This window comes from Oncorhynchus kisutch, linkage group LG6 (assembly GCF_002021735.2).
Source record: "Oncorhynchus kisutch isolate 150728-3 linkage group LG6, Okis_V2, whole genome shotgun sequence".
In the NCBI taxonomy this organism is placed as follows: Eukaryota; Metazoa; Chordata; class Actinopteri; order Salmoniformes; family Salmonidae; genus Oncorhynchus; species Oncorhynchus kisutch.
In genome coordinates, this window is record NC_034179.2 from 2,237,152 (window position 1) to 2,256,302 (window position 19,151).

The 19,151-nt window shown below is 46.8% G+C and overlaps 1 protein-coding gene across 2 annotated transcripts in view; it reads left to right on the top strand.

Moving 5' to 3' along the window:
• il11ra (interleukin 11 receptor subunit alpha) overlaps window positions 1-19,151 on the top strand; it is a 123,015-nt gene that overhangs the window by 91,524 nt on the left and 12,340 nt on the right. The window contains exons 3-9 of one of the 2 annotated variants that reach the window (XM_031826003.1): window positions 1,707-1,773; window positions 3,637-3,806; window positions 3,976-4,090; window positions 4,191-4,357; window positions 7,726-7,892; window positions 13,092-13,236; window positions 16,614-17,106. In XM_031826003.1, coding sequence (XP_031681863.1) covers window positions 1,707-1,773; window positions 3,637-3,806; window positions 3,976-4,090; window positions 4,191-4,357; window positions 7,726-7,892; window positions 13,092-13,236; window positions 16,614-16,645 — 863 coding nt within the window. In that variant the 3' untranslated portion in view covers window positions 16,646-17,106. Of the gene's footprint in view, window positions 1-1,706; window positions 1,774-3,636; window positions 3,807-3,975; window positions 4,091-4,190; window positions 4,358-7,725; window positions 7,893-13,091; window positions 13,237-16,613; window positions 17,107-19,151 lie in introns of those variants that run through there. The other variant, XM_031826001.1, reaches the window with a different exon arrangement.

The following is a 19,151-nucleotide window of genomic DNA, read 5'->3' on the forward strand; positions in this document are numbered from 1 at the left end:
GGTGAGAAACAATAAGGATGTAGTGCACTTTGTCATTATGGGGTAGTGAGTATAGCTGGGTGAGAAACAATAAGGATGTAGTGCACTTTGTCATTATGGGGTAGTGAGTATAGCTGGGTGAGAAACAATAAGGATGTAGTGCACTTTGTCATTATGGGGTAGTGAGTATAGCTGGGTGAGAAACAATAAGGATGTAGTGCACTTTGTCATTATGGGGTAGTGAGTATAGCTGGGTGAGAAACAATAAGGATGTAGTGCACTTTGTCATTATGGGGTAGTGAGTATAGCTGGGTGAGAAACAATAAGGATGTAGTGCACTTTGTCATTATGGGGTAGTGAGTATAGCTGGGTGAGAAACAATAAGGATGTAGTGCACTTTGTCATTATGGGGTAGTGAGTATAGCTGGGTGAGAAACAATAAGGATGTAGTGCACTTTGTCATTATGGGGTAGTGAGTATAGCTGGGTGAGAAACAATAAGGATGTAGTGCACTTTGTCATTATGGGGTAGTGAGTATAGCTGGGTGAGAAACAATAAGGATGTAGTGCACTTTGTCATTATGGGGTAGTGAGTATAGCTGGGTGAGAAACAATAAGGATGTAGTGCACTTTGTCATTATGGGGTAGTGAGTATAGCTGGGTGAGAAACAATAAGGATGTAGTGCACTTTGTCATTATGGGGTAGTGAGTATAGCTGGGTGAGAAACAATAAGGATGTAGTGCATTTTGTCATTATGGGGTAGTGAGTATAGCTGGGTGAGAAACAATAAGGATGTAGTGCACTTTGTCATTATGGGGTAGTGAGTATAGCTGGGTGAGAAACAATAAGGATGTAGTGCACTTTGTCATTATGGGGTAGTGAGTATAGCTGGGTGAGAAACAATAAGGATGTAGTGCACTTTGTCATTATGGGGTAGTGAGTATAGCTGGGTGAGAAACAATAAGGATGTAGTGCACTTTGTCATTATGGGGTAGTGAGTATAGCTGGGTGAGAAACAATAAGGATGTAGTGCACTTTGTCATTATGGGGTAGTGAGTATAGCTGGGTGAGAAACAATAAGGATGTAGTGCACTTTGTCATTATGGGGTAGTGAGTATAGCTGGGTGAGAAACAATAAGGATGTAGTGCACTTTGTCATTATGGGGTAGTGAGTATAGCTGGGTGAGAAACAATAAGGATGTAGTGCACTTTGTCATTATGGGGTAGTGAGTATAGCTGGGTGAGAAACAATAAGGATGTAGTGCACTTTGTCATTATGGGGTAGTGAGTATAGCTGGGTGAGAAACAATAAGGATGTAGTGCACTTTGTCATTATGGGGTAGTGAGTATAGCTGGGTGAGAAACAATAAGGATGTAGTGCACTTTGTCATTATGGGGTAGTGAGTATAGCTGGGTGAGAAACAATAAGGATGTAGTGCATTTTGAATCGAGGCTGTACAACAGAATGAATACTGTCTGAAGGCACCTATACGGCTGCAAACAGTAGTTTACAAATCCTGACTGTGCCGAAGACTTATGGGGGGGACTGTAAGTGTTTATATATGGCTGCTATGTAACAGCAGACACAACAGAAAGCTGTGTGTAGAGATGACCCACTTTTAGGTCATAGAGATATACAATGCTGAGGACTGTCGGTTCTAAATATGTACAAGACTAATGATTGTAGAATTGTTTAGACACAGAGATCTAACAGTTCTAACGTCTAGTTTCAGATGTTCAGTATGGGAGGCTGGGGTCCAACGTCACGCTGGTGTGTGGAGCAGCACTAGACAGGTATGTTTCACTATGACAGGCTCTGGGGGGGGGGGGGGGGGGGGGTCTAGGATGGGTTTGTTCCCTGTGCATAACTGTCTCTGGGGGGTCATATTGTCCTTTCTCCTGGAGGTCACGCTATCATTTGAGTCCCTTCTGAGGTGTAGTCCCTCTTGAGGTGTAGTCCCTCTTGAGGTGTAGTCCCTCCTGAGGTGTAGTCCCTCCTGAGGTGTAGTCCCTCCTGGGGTGTAGTCCCTCCTGAGGTGTAGTCCCTCCTGAGGTGTAGTCCCTCCTGAGGTGTAGTCCCTCCTGAGGTGTAGTCCCTCCTGAGGTGTAGTCCCTCCTGAGGTGTAGGCCCTCCTGAGGTGTAGTCCCTTCTGAGGACACAAGATCCAGCACGCAGTATATGATACAAAAAATGAACTATTTTATTTGACTTATTTCCTATTCAACAAAACTGTATGAATAAGGCTTGAAATGACTTAGACACTTTTTAAGTATAGTATAATCAAATTATAAAACCCCTAACGCTAAGATTTCACATTCCTTATTACTGTAAAACACATAATTGTGGGTTTAGTGTTGGAGTAAATGTGTATATTTTCTAAAGTTCTCTTGATCAAAACATCTGCCCCCATGTGACTTCTAGCTTGACTTCCTGAACTCGTTAGAACCTCGCCTTTCATCTCATATTAATCTTGTCCATCTATGACAAACAGAAAGTGATTTTTGTTAAATGGCTATAAATGCAACCTCTGAATGTGCTATAGTGATGAAGCCATTCTCTCCTGCTGCACCACGATGTAAAGATTGCAGACATGTTCTTTGTCAGTGGCTGTGGTGTAGGGTTCAGCCAGGAGTTGATGGACAGTTGGAAGAGCCAATGAAATGGTAGGAGGGACATCCCAGGTTCAAGTGATTTCAGATTTAACATCCTACATCACAGAGGCTATCCGTGGGAACCAGGGCTATCTCTGTCCGTGGGAACCAGGGCTATCGCTATCGGTGGGAACCAGGGCTATCGCTATCTGTGGGAACCAGGGCTATCGCTTTCTGTGGGAACCAGGGCTATCGCTATCTGTGGGAACCAGGGCTATCGCTATCAGTGGGAACCAGGGCTATCTCTATCGGTGGGAACCAGGGCTATCGCTATCGGTGGGAACCAGGGCTATCGCTATCGGTGGGAACCAGGGCTATCGCTATCGGTGGGAACCAGGGCTATCGCTATCGGTGGGAACCAGGGCTATCGCTATCGGTGGGAACCAGGGCTATCGCTATCGGTGGGAACCAGGGCTATTGCTATCTGTGGGGACCAGGGCTATCGCTATCTGTGGGAACCAGAGCTATCGCTATCGGTGGGAACCAGGGCTATCGCTATCGGTGGGAACCAGGGCTATCGCTATCTGTGGGAACCAGGGCTATCGCTATCTGTGGGGAACCAGGGCTATCGTTATCTGTGGGAACCAGGGCTATCGTTATCTGTGGGAACCAGGGCTATCGCTATCTGTGGGAACCAGGGCTATCGCAATCTGTGGGAACCAGGGCTATCGCAATCTGTGGGAACCAGGGCTATCGCAATCTGTGGGAACCAGGGCTATCGCTATCTGTGGGAACCAGGGCTATCGCTATCTGTGGGAACCAGGGCTATCGCTATCTGTGGGAACCAGGGCTATCGCTATCTGTGGGAACCAGGGCTATCGCTATCTGTGGGAACCAGGGCTATCGCTATCTGTGGGAACCAGGGCTATCGCTATCTGTGGGAACCAGGGCTATCGCTATCCGTGGGAACCAGGGCTATCGCTATCTGTGGGAACCAGGGCTAGGCCTCAATACAAGCCATTTCCATCTACATACATGTCCACAGACGTCATAATGTCTCCACAGGACATCAGTGAAGTGGCGTCTGAACAGGAGTTCCATGTTACCATGGCAGCACCGAGTGACATCAGATGGTCAGCTGGTCCTCCTGCAGGCTGACCGCACTGCCGAAGGAAACTACAGCTGCCATGACGACCGGGGACGACTCATCAGGACAACCAGACTGAGGCTGGGGCGTAAGTCTCCCTTCTCCTCCCTTCATAGACTGAGGCTGTGACCTAAATCTTAATCATTCCTTAGAAAGGATACCCGGGGAGAGCTGCAGTCCCTCACACACTGAGATAAAGCTTGTATATATTGTGTTGTTGATCATGTGATCATCATTTCTCCTCTCTTCTTCCTCAGATCCCCCCGGGCTGCTCAATGTTTCCTGTCGTGTGTCGAATCACAGCCTGGTATTGTGTTCATGGGTGGAGTCTGTGAAGACCCTCCTGCCTGCCCAGTACCACACCTCTTACAGGTGAGCCACCCGTCCTCTCCTCTCCTACCAGCATGGCGCTGTAGGTACACAGATATCATGTTGTTGATAGTGAATAATCTCTCCTCTCTCCCCCCTCCAGGGGTAATAAGAGCCAGGTGAGGATGTGTGTGGTGTCGTCCCCTCCCCAGAAGCAGTGCACCATCACAGACCCTACCATGTGGCAACACTACCATAACATCAACATCACAGAGACCAACCCTCTGGGGTCACAGACCACCATCCTGATGGTCAAGTTCCATGAGCTCTGTAGGTCACTGCCTCATCTGGACACTGTTTGTCTGTCTGTACCTGTCTATACCTGCCTGTCTGTACCTGTCTGTACCTGTCTGTCTGTACCTGTCTGTACCTGTCTGTCTTTACCTGTCTGTCTGTACCTGTCTGTCTTTACCTGTCTGCTGTACCTGTCTGTACCTGCCTGTCTTTACCTGTCTGTACCTGCCTGTCTTTACCTGTCTGTACCTGCCTGTCTGTACCTGTCTGTATGTACCTGTCTGTCTGTACCTGTCTTTACCTGTCTGTCTTTACCTGTCTATCTTTACCTGTCTGTCTGTACCTGCCTGTCTTTACCTGTCTGTCTTTACCTGTCTGTGCCTGTCTGTACCTGTCTGTATGTACCTGTCTGTCTGTACCTGTCTTTACCTGTCTGTCTTTACCTGTCTGGCTGTATCTGTCTGTACCTGCCTGTCTTTACCTGTCTGTACCTGCCTGTCTTTACCTGCCTGTCTTTACCTGTGTCTTTACCTGTCTGTACCTGTCTGTATGTACCTGTCTTTACCTGCCTGTCTTTTCCTGTCTGTACCTGCATGTCTTTACCTGCCTGCCTGTGCCTGTCTGTACCCGTCTGTCTGTACCTGTCTGTACCTGTCTGCCTGTGCCTGTCTGTACCTGTCTGTCTTTACCCGCATGTCTTTTCCTGTCTGTACCTGCCTGTCTTTACCTGCCTGTCTTTTCCTGCCTGTCTTTTCCTGTCTGTACCTGCATGTCTTTACCTGTCTGCCTGTGCCTGTCTGTACCCGTCTGTCTGTACCTGTCTGTACCTGTCTGCCTGTGCCTGTCTGTACCGGTCTGTCTTTACCTGCCTGTCTTTTCCTGTCTGTACCTGTCTGCCTTTACCTGTCTGTCTGTACCTGTCTTGTCTGTACCTGTCTGTATGTGTATGTCTGTCTTTACCTGTCTGTCTGTACCTGTCTGCCTTTACCTGTCTGTCTGTACCTGTCTTGTCTGTACCTGTCTGTATGTGTATGTCTGTCTTTACCTGTCTGTCTGTACCTGTCTGCCTTTACCTGTCTGTCTGTAACTGTATGTGTATGTCTGTCTGTACCTGTCTGACTTTACCTGTCTGTGTGTCTGTCTACATGTCTGTCTTTACCTGTCTGTACCTGTCTGTCTTTACATGTCTTGCCTGTACATGTCTGTCTTTACATGTCTGTCTGTCTGTACCTGTCTGTACCTCTCTGTCTGTCTGTACCTGTCTGTCTGTACCTGTCGGTCTGTCTGTACCTCTCTGTCTGCCTGTACCTGTCTGTCTATCTGTACCTGTCTGTACCTCTCTGTCTGTCTGTACCTGTCTGTCTGTACTGGTCTGTCTTAACTTATTTGTACATGTTTGTCTTTACCCTTCTGTAGCCGTCTGTCTTTACCTGTCTGTCTTGACCTGTCTGTACCTGTCTGTCTTTTCTTGTCTGTACCTGTCTGTCTTTACCTGTCTGTCTTTTCTTGTCTGTACCTGTCTGTCTTTACCTGTCTGTCTTTACCTGACTGTACCTGTCTTTCTGTACCTGTCTGTTTTTACTTGTCTGTACCCATCTCTTTACCTGTCTGTACCCATATCTTTACTTGTCTGTACCTGTCTGTCTGTACCCATCTGTCTGCCTGTACCTGTCTGTCTGTCTGTACCTGTCCGCCTGTACCCGTCTGTCTGCCTGTACCTGTATGTCTGTCTGCCTGTACCTGTCTGTCTGCCTGTACATGTCTGTCTGCCTGTACCTGTCTGTCTGCCTGTACCTGTCTGTCTGCCCGTACCTGTCTGTCTGTCTGTACCTGTCTGTCTGTACCCGTCTGTCTGTCTGTACCTGTCTGTCTGTCTGTACCTGTCTGTCTGCCTGTACCTGTCTGTCTGTACCTGTCCGCCTGTACCCGTCTGTTTGTCTGTACCTATATGTATGTCTGCCGGTACCCTGTCTGTCTGTCTGTCTGTACCTGTCTGTCTGCCTGTACCCGTCTGTCTGTACCTGTCTGTCTGCCTGTACCTGTCTGTCTGTCTGCCTGTACCTATCTGTCGGTCTGTACCTGTCCGCCTGTACCCGTCTGTGTGTCTGTACCTATATGTATGTCTGCCGGTACCTGTCTGTCTGTCTGTACCTGTCTGTCTGCCTGTACCCGTCTGTCTGTACCTGTCTGTCTGCCTGTACCTGTCTGTCTGTCTGCCGGTACCTGTCTGTCTGTCTGTACCTGTCTGTCTGCCTGTACCCGTCTGTCTGTACCTGTCTGTCTGCCTGTACCCATCTGGCTGTACCTGTCTGTCTGCCTGTACATGTCTGTCTGTCCGCCTGTACCCGTCTGGCTGTACCTGTCTGTCTGCCTGTACCCGGCTGTCTGTGTCTGTCTGTATGTACCCGTCTGTCTGTATGTACCCGTCTGTCTGTCTGTACCCGTCTGTCTGTCTGTACCCGTCTGTCTGTCTGTACCTGTCTGTCTGTACCCGTATGTCTGTCTGTACCTGTCTGTCTCACTGTCTGCTGTTCTGATTCTGCTCCTTAGCAAAACACAAAATGTGTCAATATACTAACATGTTTTCTGAACCGTCACCATGTCAATGTTCACAGTGTTGATTCCTAACTACTGTCTCTCTCTGTGTGTGTAAAATATGTGTGTGTGCCAGTGTGTGTGTGTGTCAGTGTGTGTGTGCCAGTGTGTGTGTGTGCCAGTGTGTGTCAGTGTGTGTGTATCAGTGTGTGTGTGTGTGTGTGCATCAGTGTGTGTACCAGGGTGTGTGTGTGTGTATCAGTGTGTGTGTACCAGCTTGTGTGTGTGTATCGGGGTGTGCGTGCCAGTGTGTGTGTGTGTATCAGTGTGTGTACCAGTGTGTGTATCAGTGTGTGTGTACCAGCTTGTGTGTGTCTATCAGTGTATGTATCAGTGTGTATCAGTGTGTATGTGTATTAGTGTGTGTGTGCCAGTGTGTGTGTGCCAGTGTGTGTGTGCCAATGTGTGTATCAGTGTGTGCATCAGTGTGTGCACCAGTATGTGCACCAGTGTGTGTGCCAGTGTGTGCACCAGTGTGTGTGCCAGTGTGTGTGCCAGTGTGTGCACCAGTGTGTGCACCAGTGTGTGCATCAGTGTGTGCATCAGTGTGTGCATCAGTGTGTGCATCAGTGTGTGTATCAGTGTGTGCACCAGTGTGTGCACCAGTGTGTGCACCAGTGTGTGCACCAGTGTGTGCATCAGTGTGTGTATCAGTGTGTGTATGAGTGTGTGCACCAGTGTGTGTATCAGTGTGTGTATCAGTGTGTGTACTAGTGTGTGTACCAGTGTGTGCGTGCTTCTCTGTGTGTACCAGTGTTGGTTGCATGGTTCCTCACCCCCCCCACCCCCATCTCTCTCTGTGTCTACAGTACAGCCAGACCCCCCAGAGGCAGTAACAGCAGTGGGGATGGTAGGATATCCCATGAGGCTCCAGGTGTACTGGACGAACCCTGCCTCCTGGCTCCACGACGCTGTGCCCTTCCCCCTCCGCTTCCAGCTCCGCTACCGTCCTGTAGGATCCAGCATCTGGTCTAACGTTAGTTCCTCTCGTCATCACACTGTCTCTCAATCTCTCCCCTCGCTCTCCCTCCCCCTACATCTCTATCTCCCCCCTCCCCCTATCTGGTGAGTCTCTGATCCACCTCTACGCAGACGATACCATTCTGTATACTCTGGCCCTTCTTTGTACACTGTGTTAACTAACCTCCAGACGAGCTTCAATGCCATACAACTCTCCTTCCGTGGCCTCCAACTGCTCTTAAATGCAAGTAAAACTAAATGCATGCTCTTCAACCGATCGCTGCCCCGCACCCACCCGCCCGTCTAGCATCACTACTCTGGAAGGTTCTGACTTAGAATATGTGGACAACTACCAATACCTAGGTGTCTGGCAAGACTGTAAACTCTCCTCCCAGACTCATATTAAACATCTCCTATCCAAAATTAAATCTAGAATCGGCTTCCTACTTCGCAACAAAGCCTCCTTCACTCATGCTGCCAAACATACCCTCGTAAAACTGACTTTCCTACCGATCCTCGACTTCGGTGATGTCATCTATAAAATTGCCTCCAGCACACTACTCAACAAATTGGATGTAGTCTATCACAGTGCCATCCGTTTATCACCAAAGCCCCATATACTACCCACCACTGCGACCTGTACGCTCTCGTTGGCTGGCCCTCGCTTCATATTCGTCGCCAAACCCACTGGCTCCAGGTCATCTACAAGTCTCTGCTAGGTAAAGCACCGCCTTATCTCAGCTCACTTGTCACCCTAGCAACACCCACCCGTAGCACGCGCTCCAGCAGGTATATCTCTCTAGTCACCCCCAAAGCCAATTCCTCCTTTGGCCGCCTCTCCTTCCAGTTCTCTGCTGCCAATGACTGGAACGAACTGCAAAAATCTCTGAAGCTGGAGACTCATATCTCCCTCACTAACTTTAAGCACCAGCTGTCAGAGCAGCTCACAGATCACTGCACCTGTACACAGCCCATCTACACAGCCCATTGCTCATTTGCACCCCAGTATCTCTACTTGCACATTCATCTTCTGCACATCTACCATTCCAGTGTTTAAATGCTATATTGTAATTACATCACCACCATGGCCTATTGATTGCCTTACCTCTCTTATCCTACCTCATTTGCACACACTGTATATAGACTTTTTGTTTTCTTTTGTTCTACTGAATGATTGACTATGTTTGTTTACTCCATGTGTAACTCTGTGTTGTTGTATGTGTCGAACTGCTTTGCTTTATCTTGGCCAGGGCGCAGTTGTAAATGAGAACTTGTTCTCAACTAGCCTACCTGGTTAAATATAGGTGAAATAAAAACATATTTCTCTCCCCCTATATCTCTACCTCCCCCTCCCCCTATATCTCTATCTCACCCCTCCCCCTATATCTCTATCTCACCCCCTCCCCCTATATCTCTATCTCACCCCCTCCCCCTATATCTCTATCTCACCCCTCCCTCTATATCTCTATCTCTCCCCTCCCCCTATATCTCTATCTCTCCCCCTCCCCCTACCTCTATCTCTCCCCTCCCCCTACCTCTATCTCACCCCTCCCCCTATATCTCTATCTCACCCCTCCCCCTATATCTCTATCTCACCCCTCCCCCTATATCTCTATCTCACCCCTCCCCCTATATCTCTATCTCTCCCCTCCCCCTATATCTCTATCTCTCCCCTCCCCCTACCTCTATCTCACCCCTCCCCCTATATCTCTATCTCACCCCTCCCCCTATATCTCTATCTCTCCCCTCCCCCTATATCTCTATCTCTCCCCTCCCCCTATATCTCTCTCACCCCTCCCCCTATATCTCTATCTCACCCCCTCCCTCTATATCTCTATCTCTCCCCTCCCCCTATATCTCTATCTCTCCCCTCCCCCTATATCTCTATCTCACCCCCTCCCCCTATATCTCTATCTCACCCCCTCCCCCTATATCTCCCCCCCTCCCCTATATCTCTATCTCACCCCTCTTTCTCCCTATCCCTCCCCTTATATCTCAATCTCACCCCTCCCTTATATCTCAATCTCACCCCTCCCCCTATATCTCGATCTCACCCCGTCCCAATATATCTCTCTCACCCCTCCCCCTATATCTCTATCTCTACCCCTCCCCCTATATCTCTCTCACCCCTCCCCCTATATCCCTATCTCACCCCCTCCCCCTATATCTCTCTCACCCCCTCCCCTTATATCTCTCTCTCCCCCTCCCTTATATCTCTCTCTCCCCTCCCCTATATCTCTATCTCTCCCCCTCCCCTATATCTCTATCTCACCCCTCCCCCTATATCTCTATCTCACCCCTCCCCCTATATCTCTATCTCACCCCTCCCCCTATATCTCTATCACACCCCTCCCCTATATCTCTATCTCACCCCTCCCCCTATATCTCTATCTCACCCCTCCCCCTATATCTCTATCTCACCCCTCCCCCTATATCTCTATCTCACCCCTCCCCCTATATCTCTATCTCACCCCCTCCCCCTATATCTCTATCTCACCCCTCCCCCTATATCTCTATCTCACCCCTCCCCCTATATCTCTATCTCACCCCTCCCCCTATATCTCTATCTCACCCACTCCCCTATATCTCTATCTCACCCACTCCCCTATATCTCTATCTCACCCCTCCCCCTATATCTCTATCTCACCCCTCCCCCTATATCTCTATCTCACCCACTCCCCTATATCTCTATCTCACCCACTCCCCTATATCTCTATCTCACCCCTCTTTCTCCCTATCCCTCCCCTTTATCTCTATCTCACTCCTCCCCTAAATCTCGATCTCACCCCTCCCCCTATATCTCGATCTCACCCCGTCCCAATATATCTCTATCTCACCCCTCCCTCTATCTCTCTCTCTCCCCCTCCCCCTATATATCTATCTCACCCCCTCCCCCTATATCTCTATCTCACCCACTCCCCTATATCTCTCTCACCCCTCCCCTATATCTCTATCTCACCCCTCTTTCTCCCTATCCCTCCCCTTATATCTCTATCTCACCCCTCCCTTATATCTCAATCTCACCCCTCCCCCTATATCTCAATCTCACCCCGTACCAATATCTCTATCTCACCCCCTCCCCCTATATCTCAATCTCACCCCTCCCCCTATATATCTATCTCACCCCCTCCCCATATATCTCTATCTCACCCCTCCCCCTATATATCTATCTCACCCCCTCCCCATATATCTCTATCTCACCCCCTCCCCATATATCTCTATCTCACCCCCTCCCCATATATCTCTATCTCACCCCCTCCCCCTATATCTCGATCTCACCCCGTCCCAATATATCTCTATCTCACCCCTCCCTCTATATATCTATCTCACCCCTCCCCCTATATCTCGATCTCACCCCGTCCCCTATATCTCTATCTCACCCCCTCCCCCTATATCTCTATCTCACCCCCTCCCCCTATATATCTCTCTCACCCCCTCCATCTCTATCGCTCTCTCCCCCTCCCCTATATCTCTATCTCACCCCTCCCCCTAAATCTCGATCTCACCCCTCCCCCTAAATCTCGATCTCACCCCTCCCCCTATATCTCGATCTCACCCCGTCCCAATATATCTCTATCTCACCCCTCCCTCTATATATCTATCTCACCCCCTCCCCCTATATCTCTATCTCACCCACGCCCCTATATCTCTCTCAATTCTCCCCTATATCTCTATCTCACCCCTCCCCTATATCTCTATCTCACCCCTCCCTCTATCTCTCTCTCTCTCCCCTCCCCCTATATATCTATCTCACCCCTCCCCTTATTTCTCTATCTCACCCCTCCCCCTATATCTCGATCTCACCCCGTCCCAATATATCTCGATCTCACCCCGTCCCAATATATCTCTATCTCACCCCCTCCCCCTATATCTCTATCTCACCCCCTCCCCCTATATATCTATCTCACCCCCTCCCCATATATCTCTATCTCACCCCTCCCCCTATATATCTATCTCACCCCCTCCCCATATATCTCTATCTCACCCCCTCCCCATATATCTCTATCTCACCCCCTCCCCATATATCTCTATCTCACCCCCTCCCCATATATCTCTATCTCACCCCCCTCCCCCTATATCTCTATCTCACCCCTCCCCATATATCTCTATCTCACCCCCTCCCCATATATCTCTATCTCACTCCCTCCCCATATATCTCTATCTCACCCCCTCCCCTTGTATCTCTATCTCACCTCCTCCCCATATATCTCTATCTCTCCCCCTCCCCTATATCTCTATCTCACCCCTCCCCCTATATCTCTATCTCACCCCTCCCCTATATCTCTATCTCACCCCTCTTTCTCCCTATCCCTCCCCTTATATCTCTATCTCACCCCTCCCCCTAAATCTCGATCTCACCCCTCCCCCTAAATCTCGATCTCACCCCTCCCCCTATATCTCGATCTCACCCACTCCCCTATATCTCTATCTCACCCCTCCCCTATATCTCTATCTCACCCCTCCCTCTATCTCTCTCTCTCTCCCCTCCCCCTATATATCTATCTCACCCCTCCCCTATATCTCTATCTCACCCCTCCCTCTATCTCTCTCTCCCCTCCCCCTATATATCTATCTCACCCCTCCCCTTATTTCTCTATCTCACCCCTCCCCTTATTTCTCTATCTCACCCCTCCCCTAAATCTCTATCTCACCCCCTCCCCCTATATCTCGATCTCACCCCCTCCCCCTATATATCTCTCTCACCCCCTCCATCTCTATCGCTCTCTCCCCCTCCCCTATATCTCTATCTCACCCCTCCCCCTATATCTCGATCTCACCCCTCCCCCTATATCTCTATCTCACCCTTCCCCCTATATCTCTATCTCACCCCCTCCCTCTATCTCTCTCTCTCCCCTCTTTCTCCCTATCCCTCCCCTTATATCTATATCTCACACCCTCACCCTGTATCTCTCTCACCTCCTCCCCCTATATCTCTATCTCACCCCTTCCCCTATATCTCTATCTCTCCCTTCCCCCTATATCTCTATCTCACCCCCTCCCTCTATCTCTCTCTCCCCTCTTTCTCCCTATCCCTCCCCTTATATCTATATCTCACACCCTCACCCTGTATCTCTCTCACCTCCTCCCCCTATATCTCTATCTCACCCCCTCCCCCTACATCTCTATCTCACCCCCTCCCCCTATATCTCTCTCACCCCCTCCCCTATATCTCTTTCCCTCTCTGCTCTCTCCACTCATTCTCTTCCCCCTCCAGGTGGAGTCTAAGTCCAGCCCCCTGTTGATAACTGATGCCCTAGCAGGCCACGCCCACCAGCTGCAGGTGAGAGCCCAGGACGACATCAACCCAGACAGCCAGTGGAGTGACTGGAGCCCCCTACTGCAGGCTTGTCCATGGATTGGTGAGAATACCCTTGTGTCCCAAATGGAACCCTATTCCCTATATAGTGCACTACTTTAGACCAGAGCCCTATAGAACCCGATTCCCTATATAGTGCACTACTTTAGACCAGAGCCCTATGGAACCCTATTCCCTATATTGTACACTACTTTAGACCAGAGCCCTATGGAACCCTATTCCCTATATAGTGCACTACTTTAGACCAGAGCCCTATGGAACCCTATTCCCTATATTGTACACTACTTTAGACCAGAGCCCTATGGAACCCTATTCCCTATATAGTGCACTACTTTAGACCAGAGCCCTATTCCCTATATAGTACACTACTTTAGACCAGAGCCCTATGGAACCCTATTCCCTATATTGTACACTACTTTAGACCAGAGCCCTATGGAACCCTATTCCCTATATAGTGCACTACTTTAGACCAGAGCCCTATAGAACCCTATTCCCTATATAGTACATTACTTTAGACCAGAACCCTATAGAACCCGATTCCCTATATAGTAAAATACTTTAGACCAGAGCCCTATAGAACCCTATTCCCTATATAGTGCACAACTTTAGACCAGAGTACTATGGAACCCTATTCCCTATATGGTGCACTACTTTAGACCAGAACCCTATTCCCTATATAGTACACTACTTTAGACCAGAACCCTATGGAACCCGATTCCCTATATGGTGCACTACTTTAGACCAGAACCCAATTCCCTATATAGTACACTACTTTAGACCAGAACCCTATGGAACCCGATTCCCTATATGGTGCACTACTTTAGACCAGAACCCAATTCCCTATATAGTACACTACTTTAGACCAGAACCCTATGGTGCACTACTTTAGACCAGAACCCTATTCCCTATATAGTGCACTACTTTGACCAGGACCCAGCAAACCTGGAACATTCCCAGAACATTAGCTAAGATTTCCATTCAGCGCTAGTTTGGGTTTTATCTAACAGTAGAATGATAACATCCCAAAAAACATTCAAATAATGTTTTTGATCACATATATATATATGTTTTTATTCATGTTTTAAATCAAATATCCTTGGAATGTTTTCACCAAAATGTTCCCAGCAAACCTAAAATGTTTCTATGATAGTTCCCAGAACATTCGTTAGGTTGCAGAAAATGTTCTTATAACATAAAAACTGTCCAGTCGTGCTGAAGATGATACAATGTTTATATAAAACATTCACCTAATGTTGCAAGAACGTTCCCAGAAAACATTTAGTCTGTTCTTATAAGGCTCTCAGAACACATTTAGTCTGTTCTTTAAAGGTTCTCAGAACACATTTAGTCTGTTCTTATATGGTTCTCAGAAAACATTTAGTCTGTTCTTATAAGGTTCTCAGAACACATTTAGTCTGTTCTTTAAAGGTTCTCAGAACACATGTAGTCTGTTCTTATATGGTTCTCAGAACACATTTAGTCTGTTCTTTAATGGTTCTCAGAACACATGTAGTCTGTTCTTTAAAGGTTCTCAGAACACATGTAGTTTGTTCTTATATGGTTCTCAGAACACATTTAGTCTTCTTATAAGGCTCTCAGAACACATTTAGTCTGTTCTTATAAGGTTCTCAGAACACATTTAGTCTGTTCTTATAAGGCTCTCAGAACACATTTAGTCTGTTCTTATATGGTTCTCAGAACACATTTAGTCTGTTCTTATAAGGCTCTCAGAACACATTTAGTCTGTTCTTATATGGTTCTCAGAACACATTTAGTCTGTTCTTTAAAGGTTCTCAGAATGTTTCATTACGTTGTGTTTACAGTTTGTAGGGAACATTGTGGGGACATCACAGAAGATAAACTGTCCAGTTGTGTGGATGATTATACAATCTTTATTTTAGGGTGAAAAAAACATTCACATGACGTTACAAGAATGTTCTTAGGACAGTGATGTTCTTTAAAAGTTCCTAAAACATGTATTTCGGATGTAGGAACGTCGTGGGAATATGACAAGAGATAGGTTCCCAGAACAGTACAACTGTCCGTTTGTGCTGTCATGTATCAGGGTGCACAAAACAGTCCTTTGATGTTGTAATATTGTTGACAGAACAGCTGGTCTAAGTTGTTTAACACTAGAACCTCCTGGCCTTTCAGCCTGTTAAAGAACGTTGAGAACATTACAGGGTGTCCCCTTTAGTATACGCATCAGATGCATATCAACCCACAAGGTGTGCAAACATAATCTCCAACGCTTGATAAATAGTGCATAAATGAAGAATATTTAGTGGAAATATATCAATTTAAAATATAACTACAATAGTTTGTTTGTTTAGATATGTTCAAGGATATGTTTTGTATAATTTTACAAAGGCCTAGTGAAAAACGTAGGCCTAAAGCCAATTTTGTACACTTCCTGCCAATGACATTCTAACAGTCTAATAAAATCATTTCATGATATCGGAAGAAAAATCATTAGTTGTCTTTATGAAGGTCTTACATAACATTAGAATACAAAAAAAAAATATTATTTCAAATAATTTGATTTGATCTGGTGTGACCACCATTTGCCTCATGCAACACGACACATCTCCTTCATGTAGAGTTTAACAGGCTGTTGATTGTAGCCTGTGGAATGTCGTCCCACTCCTCTTCAATGGCTGTGCGAAGTTGCTGGATATTGGTGGGAACTGGAACATGCTGTCATACACGTCAATCCAGAGCATCCCACACATGTGTGTGTACGCAGGCCATGGAGGAGTGTTGTCCTGGCACCACCTGGCCAGGTCTCTGACCTCCTCCCTATATGCTAACTCATCATCACCGGTGATCAGGCCTACCACCGTTGTGTTGTCAGCAAACTTAATGATGGTGTTGGAGTTGTGCCTGGCCATGCAGTTGTGGGTGAACAGGGAGTACAGGAGGGGACTGAGCACGCACCCCTGGGGAGCCCCGTGTTGAGGATCAGCGTGGCAGATGTGTTGTTCCCTACCCTTACCACCTGGGGGCGGCCCGTCAGGAAGCCCAGGATCCAGTTGCAGAGAGAGGTCCTTATCTTAGCAATGAGCTTTGAGGTCACTATGGTGTTGAAGTCTGAGCTGTAGTCAATGAACAGCATTCTCACAAAGGTGTTCCTTTTGTCCAGGTGGGAAAGTGTGATTGAGATTGCGTAATCTGTGGATCTGTTTGGGTGGAATGTGAATTGGAGTGAGTCTAGGGTTTCAGCTTAAAAGTACATGTAGTTGCCGCTGATTTGTATCTGCAACAAGTCATATATTCTTTATGCACATTCTTTAATATTCACATGAAAATCTGTCACCAATTGGATGGAAACCTAGTTAGTGATCATATTTTTTTGTGATATTCATACCTGGAGACATTTGAAATGTGACAATTTTTTTTCCTATTTTTCTGCCTGTCCAGTCCAGGGTACATTGCGTACTGCTGCCCAGTGACTCCCCCCTTGCCAGGGAGGGCTATCCAGATGACTTTGGCTGTGTCCCAATCCAAAGGCAGCTGTCTGCTGCATCACTTGACATTCCACCAAGCACCAGATGTTTGTTTACATTGTAGAGGAACTAGTGATAACCATTAAGTGAACAACTATCCCAACATGGAAATATCACCAATGACAAGTAATAGATTCCATCTCCTTATTACCTGTTAATGAATGAAGGTATAGTGTCCTCCTCTCAACATTGCTTGGTCTGCTGCTTCATCATTGTGGACATGACACTGATACGTAGACTGTGTGACATTTTAAATGTATTTCAGTCCTGGACTAATAATGTTCTTATGTCATGTCTTATGTCATGTTTCATGACCCCAGGAAGAGTAGTTGGTAATCTTGCCTGTTTGTAGGTGACCAAATACTTATTTTCCAACATAATTTGCTAATAAATTCATTAAATATCCTACAATATGTGATTTTCTGGATTTTATTTTCTCATTTTGTCTGTCATAGTTGAAGTGTACCTATGATGAAAATTACAGGCCTCTCTCATCTTTTTAAGTGGGAGAACTTGCACAATTGGTGGCTGACTAAATACTTTTTTGCCCCACTGTATCTGTAAATCGCAACTCGCAGATATGTGAGGCCTCTCTGAACTCAATACAACTCACAGATACACTACCATTCAAAAGTTTGGAGTCAGTTAGACATGTCCTTGTTTTTGTCCATTAAAATAACATCAAATTGATCAGAAATACAGTGTAGACATTGTTAATGTTGTAAATGACTATTGTAGCTGGAAACGGCAGATTTTATTATGGAATATCTACATAGGAGTACAGAGGTCCATTATCAGCAACCATCACTCCTGTGTTCCAATGGCACGTGGTGTTAGCTAATCCAAGTTTATCATTTTAAAAGGATAATTAATCATTAGAAAACCCTTTTGCAATTATGATAGCACAGCTGAAAACTGTTGTTCTCATTAAAGAAGCAATACAACTTCTTTAGACTAGTTGAGTATCTGGAGCATCAGCATTTGAGGCTTCAATTACAGGCTCAAAATGGACAGAAAGAAAGTACTTTCTTCTGAAACTTGTCAGTCTATTCTTGTTCTGAAAAATGAAGACTATTCCATTAAATATGTACAGTGGGGAGACAAGTATTTGATACACTCTCGATTTTGCAGGTTTTCCTACTTACAAAGCATGTAGAGGTCTGTAATTTTTATCATAGGTACACTTCAACTGTGAGAGACAGAATCTAAAACAAAAATCCAGAAAATCACATTGTATGATTTTTAAGTAATTAATTTGCATTTTATTGCATGACATTAGTATTTGATCACCTACCAACCAGTAAGAATTCAGGCTCTCACAGCCCTCCTGTTCTCCACTCATTACCTGTATTAACTGCACCTGTTTGAACACGTTACCTGTATAAAATACACCTGTTCACACACTCAATCAAACAGACTCCAACCTCTCCACAATGGCCAAGACCAGAGGGCTGTGTAAGGACATCAGGGATACAATTGTTGACCTGCACAAGGCTGGGATGGGCTACAGGACAATAGGCAAGCAGCTTGGTGAGAAGGCAACAACTGTTGGCGCAATTATTAGAAAATGGAATAAGTTCAAGATGACGGTCAATCACCCTCGGTCTGGGGCTCTATGCAAGATCTCACCTCGTGGGGCATCAATGATCATGAGGAAGGTGAGGTATCAGCCCAGAACTACACGGCAGGACATGGTCAATGACCTGAAGAGAGCTGGGACCACAGTCTCAAAGAAAACCATTAGTAACACACTACGTCGTCATGGATTGAAATCCTGCAGCGCACGCAAGGTCCCCCTGCTCAAGCCAGCGCATGTCCAGGCCCGTCTGAAGTTTGCCAATGACCATCTGGAGGATCCAGAGGAGGAATGGGAGAAGGTCATGTGGTCTGATGAGACAAAAATAGAGCTTTTTGGTCTAAACTCCACTCACGTGTTTGGAAGAAGAAGAAGGATGAGTACAACCCCAAGAACACCATCCCAACCGTGAAGCATGGAGGTGGAAATATCATTCTTTGGGGATGCTTTTCTGTAAAGGGGACAGGACGACTGCACCGTATTGAGGGGAGGATGGATGGGGCCATGTATCGCGAGATCTTGGCCAACAACCTCCTTCCCTCAGTAAGAGCATTGAAGATGGGTCATGGCTGGGTCTTCCAGCATGACAACGACCCGAAACAGACAGCCAGGGCAACTAAGGAGTGGATCCGTAAGAAGCATCTCAAGGTCCTGGAGTGGCCTAGCCAGTCTCCAGACCTGAACCCAATAGAAAATCTTTGGAGGGAGCTGAAAGTCTGTATTGCCCGTCGACAGCCCCGAAACCTGAAGGATCTGGAGAAGGTCTGTATGGAGGAGTGGGCCAAAATCCCTGCTGCAGTGTGTGCAAACCTGGTCAAGAACTACAGGAAAAGTATGATCTCTGTAATTGCAAACAAAGGTTTCTGTACCAAATAT